The 12,533-nt window shown below is 50.2% G+C and overlaps 1 protein-coding gene across 2 annotated transcripts in view; it reads left to right on the top strand.

Annotated features, from left to right (window-relative positions):
• Window positions 1-12,533, top strand: part of LOC140458800 (guanylate-binding protein 1-like) — a 117,731-nt gene that overhangs the window by 83,253 nt on the left and 21,945 nt on the right. For both annotated transcript variants that reach the window (XM_072553439.1, XM_072553440.1), the window contains exons 13-14: window positions 7,933-8,213; window positions 11,864-12,076. In XM_072553439.1, coding sequence (XP_072409540.1) covers window positions 7,933-8,213; window positions 11,864-12,076 — 494 coding nt within the window. The remainder of the gene's footprint in view (window positions 1-7,932; window positions 8,214-11,863; window positions 12,077-12,533) is intronic.

Genomic DNA, 12,533 nt, shown 5'->3' with positions numbered 1-12,533 from the left:
GTGACTCTGTGTGTGTGAGACTCTGTGAGTGTGTGTAGGTGTGTGTGTGTGTAGGTGTGTGTGAGACTCTGTGTCTGTGTGTATGTGTGTGTGAGACTCTGTGTGTGTATGTACGTGTGTGTGTAGGTGTGTAGGTATGTGTGTGTGAAGGTGTGTGTGTATGAGAGACTCTGTGTGTGTGTTTGTGTGTGTAGGTGAGTGTGTGTAGGTGTGTGTAGGTGTGTGTGTGTGTAGGTGTGTGTAGGTGCATGCGTGTGTGTAGGTGTGTGTGTGTTTGTGGGTGTGTGTGTGTTTGTGTGTGTGTGTGTGAGACTCTGTGTGTGTGTGTGTGTGTGTGTGTGTGTGTAGGTGTGTGTGTTTGAGAGACTGTGTGTGTGTTTGTGTGTGTAGGTGTGTGTGTGTAGGTGTGTGTGTAGGTAGATGTGTGTGTAGGTGTGTGTGTGTGTAAGTGTGTGCGTGTGTGCGTGTAGGTGTGTGTGTAGGTGTGTGTGTGTAGGTGTATGTGTGTAGGTGTGTGTGTATATAGGTGTGTGTGTGTAGGTGTGTGTATGTGTAGGTGTGTGTATGTGTAGGTGTGTGTGTGTAGGTGTGTGTGTGTAGGTGTATGTGTGTAGGTGTGTGTGTGTAGGTGTGTGTGTGTAGGTGTGTGTATGTGTAGGTGTGTGTGTGTTTAGGTGTGTGTATGTGTAGGTGTGTGTGTGTAGGTGTGTGTGTGTGTAGGTGTATGTGTGTAGGTGTGTGTGTGTAGGTGTGTGTGTGTAGGTGTGTGTATGTGTAGGTGTGTGTGTGTCTGTGTGTGTAGGTGTGTGTGTGTAGGTTTTATGTGTGTAGGTGTGTGTGTGTAGGTGTGTGTATGTGTGTAGGTGTGTGTGTGTTTAGGTGTGTGTATGTGTAGGTGTGTGTGTGTAGGTGTGTGTGTAGGTGTGTGTGTGTAGGTGTATGTGTGTAGGTGTGTGTGTGTAGGTGTGTGTGTGTAGGTGTGTGTATGTGTAGGTGTGTGTGTGTTTAGGTGTGTGTGTGTCTGTGTGTGTAGGTGTGTGTGTGTAGTTGTATGTGTGTAGGTGTGTGTGTGTAGGTGTGTGTGGGTGGAGGTGTGTGTATGTAGGTGTGTGTAGGTCTGTAGATGTGTGTGTAGGTGTGTGTGTGTTTGTGTGTGTAGGTGTGTGTAGGTGTGTGTGTGTAGGTGTGTGTGTGTAGGTGTATGTGTGTAGGTGTGTGTGTGTAGGTGTGTGTGTAGGTGTGTGTATGTGTAGGTGTGTGTGTTTAGGTGTGTGTATGTGTAGGTGTGTGTGTGTAGGTGTGTGTGTGTGTAGGTGTGTGTGTGTAGGTGTGTGTATGTGTAGGTGTGTGTGTGTTTAGGTGTGTGTGTGTCTGTGTGTGTAGGTGTGTGTGTGTAGGTGTGTGTATGTGTAGGTGTGTGTGTAGGTGTGTGTGTGTAGGTGTATGTGTGTAGGTGTGTGTGTGTAGGTGTGTGTATGTGTAGGTGTGTGTGTGTTTAGGTGTGTGTATGTGTAGGTGTGTGTGTGTAGGTGTGTGTGTGTAGGTGTATGTGTGTAGGTGTGTGTGTGTAGGTGTGTGTGTGTAGGTGTGTGTATGTGTAGGTGTGTGTGTGTCTGTGTGTGTAGGTGTGTGTGTGTAGGTGTGTGTGTGTAGGTGTATGTGTGTAGGTGTGTGTGTGTAGGTGTGTGTATGTGTGTAGGTGTGTGTGTGTTTAGGTGTGTGTATGTGTAGGTGTGTGTGTGTAGGTGTGTGTGTAGGTGTGTGTGTGTAGGTGTATGTGTGTAGGTGTGTGTGTGTAGGTGTGTGTGTGTAGGTGTGTGTATGTGTAGGTGTGTGTGTGTTTAGGTGTGTGTGTGTCTGTGTGTGTAGGTGTGTGTGTGTAGTTGTATGTGTGTAGGTGTGTGTGTGAAGGTGTGTGTGGGTGGAGGTGTGTGTATGTAGGTGTGTGTAGGTCTGTAGATGTGTGTGTGTAGGTGTGTGTGTGTTTGTGTGTGTAGGTGTGTGTAGGTGTGTGTGTGTAGGTGTGTGTGTGTAGGTGTGTGTGTGTAGGTGTATGTGTGTAGGTGTGTGTGTGTAGGTGTGTGTATAGGTGTGTGTGTGTGTAGGTATGTGTGTGTAGGTGTATGTGTGTAGGTGTGTGTGTGTAGGTGTGTGTGTGTAGGTGTGTGTATGTGTAGGTGTGTGTGTGTTTAGGTGTGTGTGTGTCTGTGTGTGTAGGTGTGTGTGTGTAGGTGTGTGTGTGTGTAGGTGTGTGTATGTAGGTGTGTGTAGGTCTGTAGATGTGTGTGTGTAGGTGTGTGTGTGTTTGTGTGTGTAGGTGTGTGTGCGTGTGTGTGTGTAGGTGTGTGTGTGTTTGTGGGTGTGTGTGGTTGTCGGTGTGTGTGTGTGTTTGTGGGTGTGTGTGTGTGTAGGTGTGTGTGTCTGTGTGTGTGACTGTGTGTGAGACTCTGGGTGTGTGTTTGTGTGTGTGTGTAACTCCGTGTGTGCGTGTCTGTGTGTGTGAGAGACTGTGTGTGTGACTCTGTGTGTGTGTGACTGTGTGTGTGACTCTGTGTTTGTGTGTGTGTGACTCTGTGTGTGTGTCTGTGTGTGACTGTGTGTGTATTTGTGTGTGTGTGAGATTGTGTGTGTGACTCTGTGTGTGGGTGACTGTGTGTGTGTCTGTGTGTGTGACTGTGTGACTCTGTGTGTGTGTTTGTGTGTGTGTGACTGTGTGTGTCTGTGTGTGTGACTGTGTGTGTATTTGTGTGTGTGTGTGTGTATGTGTGTAGGTGTGTGTGTGACTCTGTGTGTGTGTAGGTGTGTGTGTGAGACTCTGTGTGTGTGTATGTGTAGGTGTATGTGTGTGTGGGTGGGTGTGTGTGTGTGTAGGTGTGTGTGTGTGTAGGTGTGTGTGTGTGTAGGTGTGTGTGTAGGTGTGTGTGTGTGTGTGTGACTCTGTGTGGGTGAGACTCTGTGAGTGTGTGTAGGTGTGTGTGTGTGTAGGTGTGTATGAGACTCTGTGTCTGTGTGTATGTGTGTGTGAGACTCTGTGTGTGTATGTACGTGTGTGTGTAGGTGTGTAGGTATGTGTGTGTGAAGGTGTGTGTGTATGAGAGACTCTGTGTGTGTGTTTGTGTGTGTAGGTGAGTGTGTGTAGGTGTGTGTAGGTGTGTGTGTGTGGGTGTGTGTAGGTGCATGCGTGTGTGTAGGGGTGTGTGTTTGTTTGTGTGTGTAGGTGAGTGTGTGTAGGTGTGTGTAGGTGTGTGTGTGTAGGTGTGTGTAGGTGCATGCGTGTGTGTAGGTGTGTGTGTGTGTTTGTGGGTGTGTGTGTGAGACTCTGTGTGTGTGTGTGTGTAAGTGTGTGTGTGTAGGTGTGTGTGTTTGAGAGACTGTGTGTGTGTATGTGTGTTGTGTGTGTAGGTGTGTGTGTGTGTATGTGTGTGTAGGTGTGTGTGTGTGTATGTGTGTGTAGGTGTGTGTGTAGGTAGATGTGTGTGCGTGTGTAAGTGTGTGCGTGTGTGTGTGTAGGTGTGTGTGTGTAGGTGTGTGTGTGTAGGTGTGTGTGTGTAGGTGTGTGTATGTGTAGGTTGTGTAGGTGTGTGTATGTGTAGGTGTGTGTATGTGTAGGTGTGTGTGTGTAGGTGTGTGTGTGTTTGTGTGTGTAGGTGTGTGTGCGTGTGTGTGTGTAGGTGTGTGTGTGTTTGTGTGTGTAGGTGTGTGTGCGTAGGTCTGTGTGTGTTTGTGGGTGTGTGTGTGTGTAGGTGTGTGTCTGTGTGTGTGACTGTGTGTGTGACTCTGGGTGTGTGTTTGTGTGTGTGTGTAACTCCGTGTGTGCGTGTCTGTGTGTGTGAGAGACTGTGTGTGTGACTCTGTGTGTGTGTGACTGTGTGTGTGACTCTGTGTTTGTGTGCGTGTGACTCTGTGTGTGTGTCTGTGTGTGTGACTGTGTGTGACTGTGTGTGTATTTGTGTGTGTGTGAGATTGTGTGTGTGACTCTGTGTGTGGGTGACTGTGTGTGTGTCTGTGTGTGTGACTGTGTGTGTATTTGTGTGTGTGTGTGTCTGTGTGTGTGTGTTTGTGTGTGTGTGTGTAGGTGTGTGTGTAGGTAGATGTGTGTGTAGGTGTGTGTGTGTTGGTGTGTGCATGTGTGCGTGTAGGTGTGTGTGTGTAGGTGTGTGTATGTGTAGGTGTGTGTGTCTGTGTGTGTAGGTTTGTGTGCATGTAGGTGCGTGTGCATGTAGGTGTGTGTAGGTGTGTAGGTGTGTGTAGGTGTGTAGATGTGTGTGTGTAGGTGTGTGTGTGTTTGTGTGTGTAGGTGTGTGTGTAGGTGTGTGTGCGTGTGTGTGTAGGTGTGTGTGTGTTTGTGTGTGTAGGTGTGTGTGCGTGTGTGTGTAGGTGTGTGTGTTTTTGTGTGTGTGTGTGTTTGTGTGTGTGTGTGTTTGTGTGTGTGTGTGTTTGTGTGTGTGTGTTTGTGGGTGTGTGTGTGTAGGTGTGTGTTTGTGGGTGTGTGTGTGTGTAGGTGTGTGTGTGCGTGTAGGTGTGTGTGTGTTTGTGGGTGTGTGTGTGTGTGAGACTCTGTGTGTGCATATGCGTGGGTATGTGTGTAGGTGTGTGTGTGTGTGAGAGACTCTGTCTGTGTGGGTGTGTGCTTGTGCATGTGTGTGTGTGAGACTCTGAGTGTGTGTGGGTGTGTGTGTGAGACTCTGTGTGAGTGGGTAAGTGCGTGTTTGTGTGCGTGTGTGTGTGCATGTGTATGAGACTCTGTGTGTGTGCGTGTGTGTGAGACTGTGTGCGTGTGTGGGTGTGTGCGTGTGTGCGTGTGTGTGTGTGACTCTGTGTGTGTGTGAGACTCTGTGTGTGTGTGAGAGACTGTGTGTATATGTGTGTGTGACTGTGTGTGTGTGAGACTGTGTGTGTGAGTGAGTTACTGTGTGTGACTCTGTGTGTGTGTATGTGTGTGTGTGTGACTCTGTGTGTGTGTGACTGTGTGTGTGTGACTCTGTGTGTGTGTTTGTGTGTATGTGTGGCTCTGTGTGTGTGACTGTGTGTGACTCTGTGTGTGTTTGTGTGTGTATGACTCTGTGTGTGTGTGACTGTGTGTGTGACTCTGTGTGTATTTGTGTGCACGTGTGACTCTGTGTGTGTGTGACTCTGTGTGTGTGTGACTGGGTGTGTGTGTCTGTGTGTGTGACTCTGGGTGTGTGTTTGTGTGTGTGTGACTCTGTGGATGCGTGTCTGTGTGTGTGACTGTGTGTGTGACTCTGTGTGTGTGACTCTGTTTGTGTGACTGTGTGTGTGTCTGTGTGCGTGACTTTGTGTGACTCTGTGTTTGTGTGTGTGTGACTCTGTGTGTGTCTGTGTGTGACTGTGTGTGTATTTGTGTGTGTGAGAGACTGTGTGCGACTCTGTGTGTGGGTGACTGTGTGTGTGACTGTGTGTGACTCTGGGTGTGTGTTTGTGTGTGTGTGTGACTGTCTGTGTGACTCTGGGCGTGTGTTTGTGAGAGACTGTGTGTGTGTCTGTGTGTGTGTGACTCTGTGTGACTGTGTGTGTGTCTGTGTGCGTGACTTTGTGTGACTCTGTGTTTGCGTGTGTGTGACTCTGTGTGTGTCTGTGTGTGACTGTGTGTGTATTTGTGTGTGTGAGAGACTGTGAGTGTGACTCTGTGTGTGGGTGACTGTGTGTGACTGTGTGTGTGTGTTTGTGTGTGGGTGACTCTGTGTGTGTGTGTCTGTGTGTGTGACTGTGTGACTCTGTGTGTGTGTTTGTGTGACTCTGTGTGTGTGTGTCTGTGTGTGTGACTGTGTGTGTGACTCTGTGTGTGGGTGACTGTGTGTGTGACTGTGTGTGTTTGTGTGACTCTGTGTGTGTGAGACTGTGTGTGTGAGTGAGTTACTGTGTGTGACTCTGTGTGTGTGTTTGTGTGTGTGTGTGAGACTCAGTGTGTGTGTGACTCTGTGTGTGACTGTGTGTGGGTGTGTGTGTGTGAGACTGTGTGTGACTCTGTGTGTGTGTTTGTGTGTGTGTGAGACTGTGTGTGTGTGTGTGTGTGTGACTGTGTGTGTGACTCTGTGTATGTGTTTGTGTGTGTGAGACTGTGTGTGTGACTCTGTGTGTGGGTGACTGTGTGTGTGTGAGACTGTGTGTGTGTGACTGTGTGTGACTCTGTGTGTGTGTGAGACTGTGTGTGTGTGAGTGAGTGACTGTGTGTGTGTATGACTGTGTGTGTATGTGTATGTGACTGTGTGTGTGACTGTGTGTGTGTGAGTGAGTGACTGTGTGTATGTGTGTGTGTGACTGTGTGTGTATGTGTGTGTGTGACTGTGTGTGTATGTGCGTGTGTGACTGTGTGTGTGAGTGAGTGACTGTGTGTGTGACTGTGTGTGAGTGAGTGAGTGTGTGTGTATGTGTGTGTGACTGCGTGTGTATGTGTGTGTGTGACTGTGTGTGTACGTGTGTGTGTGACTGTGTGTGTGTGAGTGAGTAACTGTGTGTGTGTGACTGTGTGTATGTGTGTGTGACTGTGTTTGTGTGTGTGACTGTGTGTGTGTGTGTGTGACTCTGTGTGTGTGTGAGTGACTGTGTGTGTGTGTGACTGTGTGTGTGAGTGTGAGAGACTGTGTGTGTGTGAGTGTGTGTGTGTGACTGTGTATGTGTGTGTATGTGTGTGTGTGACTGTGTGTGTGGGTGTGTGTGTGTGACTGTGTGTGTGACTCTGTGTATGTGTTTGTGTGTGTGACACTGTGTGTGTGACTCTGTGTGTGGGTGACTGTGTGTGTGTGAGACTGTGTGTGTGACTGTGTGTGTGTGAGTGAGTGACTGTGTGTGTGTATGACTGTGTGTGTATGTGTATGTGACTGTGTGTGTGACTGTGTGTGTGTGAGTGAGTGACTGTGTGTATGTGTGTGTGTGACTGTGTGTGTATGTGTGTGTGTGACTGTGTGTGTATGTGCGTGTGTGACTGTGTGTGAGTGAGTGACTGTGTGTGTGACTCTGTGTGTGAGTGAGTGACTGTGTGTGTATGTGTGTGTGACTGCGTGTGTATGTGTGTGTGTGAGACTGTGTGTGTACGTGTGTGTGTGACTGTGTGTGTGTGAGTGAGTGTGTGTGTGTGACTGTGTGTATGTGTGTGTGACTGTGTTTGTGTGTGTGACTGTGTGTGTATGTGTGTGTGTGTGACTCTGTGTGTGTGTGAGTGACTGTGTGTGTGTGTGACTGTGTGTGTGTGTGACTGTGTGTGTGAGTGTGAGAGACTGTGTGTGTGTGAGTGTGTGTGTGTGACTGTGTATGTGTGTGTATGTGTGTGTGTGTGACTGTGTATGTGTGTGTGTAAGTGACTGTGTGTGTGTATGTGTTTGTGTGTGTGAGTTAGTGACTGTGTGTGTATGTGTGTGTGAGTAAGTGACTGTGTGTGTAAGTGACTGTGTGTGTATGTGTGTGTGACTTTGTGTGTGACTGTGTGTGTAAGTGACTGTGTGTGTATGTGTGTGTGAGTAAGTGACTGTGTGTGTATGTGTGCGTGTATGTGTGCGTGTGTGTAAGTAAGTGACTGTGTGTGTATGTGTGTGTGAGTAAGTGACTGTGTGTGTATGTGTGCGTGTATGTGTGCGTGTGTGTAAGTAAGTGACTGTGTGTGTATGTGTGTGTGAGACTGTGTGTGTGTGTGAGGAAGTGACTGTGTGTGTATGTTTACCAATGACGGTGAGCTGCCCGTGTCTAACCCCCTTTCCCTTTCCCTCCCCCCCTCCCCTCTCTCCCCCCTCTCCTCTCTCTCCCCTCTCTCCCCCCTCTCCTCTCTCTCCCCCCTCCCCCCTCTCTCCCCTCTCTCCCCCTCTCCCCTCTCCCCCCCCTCTCCCTCTCTCCCCTCTCTCCCCCTTCTCCCCCCTCTCTCCCCTCTCTCCCCTCTCCCCCCTCCCCCCCCTCTCCCCCCCCTCCCCCCTCTCCCCTCAGTGCTGGGAGCTCTGGTGGTTACCTATGTGGACTCTATCCGGAGTGGACAGCTGCCTTGCCTTGAGAGTGCGGTGCACACCCTGGCAGATATCGAGAACACGGCTGCAATCCAAGAGGCAGTGCAGGCCTACGAGAAATGGATGGGGGAGTGGGTGACTCTCCCGACGGAGACCGTGGTGGAACTATCGGAGATCCATAACCAGGTTTACCCTGAGGCTCTGCAGCTCTTCATGAAGCGCTGTTTTCGGGATGAAGGCCAGAGGTACCAAGAGGAGTTTACGGTGAGTATTAGAGCAGAGGGAGCCGGTATCACTGAGGGCCCATCTAGGACGAGGCCATTCAGCCCCATCTCCACCTGCTGGTTGCTTGGGATGAGTCCTATTCTCGCAGCTGTTCCTCACCCACTCCACCATTCCTCGTGGTCAGCGTATTAATCCGATTGTTCACCACTTTGAGAGGGCTTCCTTGTTGTTTCATGTAGAGGGCTGCGGACCCCAGCAATTGGCTGTTTTTTGCTCCGATTACCTTCCTCGGGAACGTTCAATTCTGAGGAGTTCCACTGAGTTCGCACTTTCATCAACCCCTCCTCGATTGGCTACCCAATCGCAGACCAAGGAGTAAAGTCCTGCTGTGCGGCACCTTGCGCCGAGAGACCGGAAGGATTATTTTGGCAACAGAGCGCCAAGAGAAGAAGAATCTGCTCTTGTTTTGCCCCGTTGACAATCCTTGCATTGTGCTGCGAGGTTCATCAGGACGGGTTTGTGACCACCGCACAGTTCCCAGTCACATTTCCTATGTCAACTGTCACAGGGTGGTGTGTTTTGGCACTAGATGGAGCAGTGTGCTGTTTGCGGCTGAAATTGCTCATGGTTCAATGTCACCCCCCTGCAGTGGTTCCAATGAGAAGGTTTGGCTGTTCGGAAGAGACTGTATAAAAGGCAGGCAGCCTTGCTGAGACCGCACCAGACTCTGTTGAGACCGCGACTGGAGTCTTGTGGATTTTGGTCCCTTTACTGAGAGTCGTAGAGATGTACAGCGCGGAAACAGACTCTTCGGTCCTACTCATCCATGCCGACCAGATTATCCGAACCTAATCTAGTCCCATTTGCCAGCACTCGGCCCGGGTCTCTCTGAACCCTTCCTATTCACACACCCATCCAAATGCCTTTCAAATGCTGTCATTGTACCAGCCTCCACCCACTTCCTCTGGCAGCTCATTCCATCCTCTGGGTGAAAAGGTTGCCCCTTCGGTCCAGTTTAAACCTCTCCCCTCTCACCCGAAACCTATACCCCCTAGTTCTGGACTCCCCCACCCCAGGGGAAAAGACCATGTCTATTTACTCTATCCATTCCCCTCATGATTTTGTAAACCTCTATAAGGTCACCCCTCAGCCTCTGATGTTCCAGAGAAAACAGCCCCAACCCATTCAGCTCTGCTTGTAGCTCAAATCCTCCAACCCCCTGATGGTGGTACGGTGGTTCAGTGGTTAGCACTGCTGCCTCACAGCACTAGGGACCCCGGATATGATTCTAGCCTTGGTTGACTGTCTGTGCAGTGTTTGCACATTCTCCCTGTGTCTGCGAGGAGATGTCCAGGGATGTGCAGGTTATGGTGGATTGGCCATGCTAAATTGTCCCATAGTGCTCAGGGATGTACAGGTTAGAGTGGATTGGCCATGCTAAATTGTCCCATAGTGCCCAGGGATGTGCAGGTTAGGGTGGATTGGCCATGCTAAATTGTCCCATAGTGCTCAGGGATGTACAGGTTAGGGTGGATTGGCCATGCTAAATTGTCCCATAGTGCCCAGGGATGTGCAGGTTAGGGTGGATTGGCCATGCTAAATTGTCCCATAGTGCTCAGGGATGTGCAGGTTAGGGTGGATTGGCCGTGCTAAATTGTCCCATAGTGCTCAGGGATGTGCAGGTTAGGGTGGATTGGCCATGCTAAATTGTCCCATAGTGCTCAGGGATGTGCAGGTTAGGGTGGATTGGCCGTGCTAAATTGTGCCATAGTGCCCCGGGATGTGCAGGTTAGGGTGGATTGGCCATGCTAAATTGTCCCATAGTGTCCAGGGATGTGTAGGTTAGGGTGGATTGGCCATGCTAAATTGTCCCATAGTGCCCAGGGATGTACAGGTTAGGGTGGATTGGCCATGCTAAATTGTCCCATAGTGACCGGGATGTGCAGGTTAGGGTGAATTGGCCATGCTAAATTGTCCCATAGTGCCCAGGGATGTACAGGTTAGGGTGGATTGGCCATGCTAAATTGTCCCATAGTGTCCAGGGATGTGCAGGTTAGGGTGGATTGGCCATGCTAAATTGTCCCACAGTGCCCAGGGATGTGCAGGTTAGGGTGGATTGGCCGTGCTAAATTGTCCCATAGTGCCCAGGGATGTGCAGGTTAGGGTGGATTGGCCGTGCTGAATTGTGCAAGGTTTGTGAAGGTTTGTAGCTCAGGTTGAGGTTTAGGGTGTAGGTTTGCTCACTGAGCTGTCGGTTTGATATCCAGACGTTTCATTACCTGGCTGGGTAACATCATCAGTGGGGACCTCCAAGTGAAGCGAAGCTGTTGTCTCCTGCTTTCTATTTATATTTTTCTCCTGGATGGGGTTCCTGGGGTTTGTGGTGATGTCATTTCCTGTTGGTTTTCTGAGGGGTTGATCGATGGTATCTAGGTCTATGTGTTTGTTTATGGTGTTGTGGTTGGAGTGTCAGGCATCTAGGAATTCTCTGGGATGTCTTTGCTGAGCCTGTCCCAGGATAGATGTGTTGTCCCAGTCAAAATGGTGGGTTTTTCCATCCATGTGTAGGGCTACGAGGGAGAGGGGGACAGGCTAAGCAAAGACATGATGATGTTACCAAGCCAGGTAATGAAACGTCTGGGTATCAAACCTACAGCTCAGTGAGCAAACCTACACCCTAAAAGGAAAGCATACCAAACACCTCCTTCACTATCCTATCTACCTGCGACTCCACTTTCAAGGAGCTATGAACCTGCACTCCAAGGTCTCTTTGTTCAGCAACACTCCCTAGGACCTTACCATTAAGTGTATAAGTCCTGCTAAGATTTGCTTTCCCAAAATCCAGCACCTCGCATTTATCTGAATTAAACTCCAACTACCACTCCTCGGCCCATTGGTCCATCTGGTCCAGATCCTGTTGTAACCTGAGGGTAACCCTCTTCGCTGTCCACTGTATGCCCAATTTTGGTGTCAACTTTAATTGGAGGCAGTTCAGAGACGATTCACTGGATTGATTCCAGAGACAGCAGGTCCATCTTTTGAGGATAGATTGACCAGATAAGGCCTATACCGTCTGGTGTTCAGATGAATGATGGGAAATCTAATTCCGATGCTGAGAGGGATTGACAATTGTAGACATAGAGAGGACGTTTCCTCATGTGGGCAGTGAATTGAGGGGTGCGTAGGTTAAGTTATTTTATTTTATATTAGGCTTAATCCTCGGCACGACATTGTGGGCCGAAGGGCCTGTTCTGTGCTGTACTTTTCAAAGTTCTAATCTAGAACGAGAGGCCATGGTCTTCAGGTAAGTGGTGACAGACTCAACACAGAGACAAGGAGGAATTATTTCTTTCCAAGGGCGGTGACGCTGTGGAACGTCCTGACACCAGAGTGTTGGAACATTGAGCAAATTTAAGGAGGAGCTGGGCCGAGTTTTAATCAGTCATGGGTTAAAGGGTTGGGGGGAATGATCCGGAAGGTGGAGCCGGAAGCTGAGATGAGTTCAGCCACGATCACATTAAATGGCAGAGGGGGCTCAAAAAGGGCTGAATGGCTTCCTCCGGCTGGCGTTCTTGTGACAAGGCCAGGAGGAGGCGCTGCATTCCCTCGATGCCGGCCTGCCATTCGGTGGGATGGGGGAACGCAGCTGCACCTCAGCCTCAGGGTAACCCCGTCCCTGTCTCCCACAGAAAAACGTGGCTGGCATGTACGCGGGCATTGCTGAGAAGAACAGACAATTGTCCACGGATATCTCCAGCAGCATCATCTTGGATCAGGGAGCTGGGATCCAGGACAAGGTCCGAAACGGACATTACATGAAGCCAGGAGGATACTCGGAGTATGAGAAGGACATGGCGGAGCTCGTGAGGAAATTCCGAGCCACACGGGGGAAAGGAGTCCAGGTACAGTTCGGACTGTTCGGAACGTTCGGAACGCCGGGAGCATCGCTGGCTCATTGCAGCCACGGTGACTCCCTATCCCAGTACCCTCCTCCAGCCCCTACACCCCCTCCCTATCTCTGTAACCTCCTCCAGCCCCTACACCCCCTCCCTATCTCTGTAACCTCCTCCAGCACCTACACCCTCTCCCTATCTCTGTAATCCCCTCCAGCCCCTACACCCCTCCCTATCTCTGTAACCTCCTCCAGCAACTACACCCCCTCCCTATCTCTGTGACCCCCTCCGGCCCCTACACCCCCTCCCTATCTCTGTGACCCCCTCCGGCCCCTACACCCCCTCCCTATCTCTGTGACCCCCTCCGGCCCCTACACCCCCTCCCTATCTCTGTGACCCCCTCCGGCCCCTACACCCCCTCCCTATCTCTGTGACCCCCTCCGGCCCCTACACCCCCTCCCTATCT

The sequence above is a fragment of the Chiloscyllium punctatum genome, chromosome 34 (genome assembly GCF_047496795.1).
Source record: "Chiloscyllium punctatum isolate Juve2018m chromosome 34, sChiPun1.3, whole genome shotgun sequence".
Lineage (NCBI taxonomy): Eukaryota > Metazoa > Chordata > Chondrichthyes > Orectolobiformes > Hemiscylliidae > Chiloscyllium > Chiloscyllium punctatum.
Note: the sequence above shows the minus strand (reverse complement) of the source record. Positions and strands in the feature narration are given on the sequence as shown.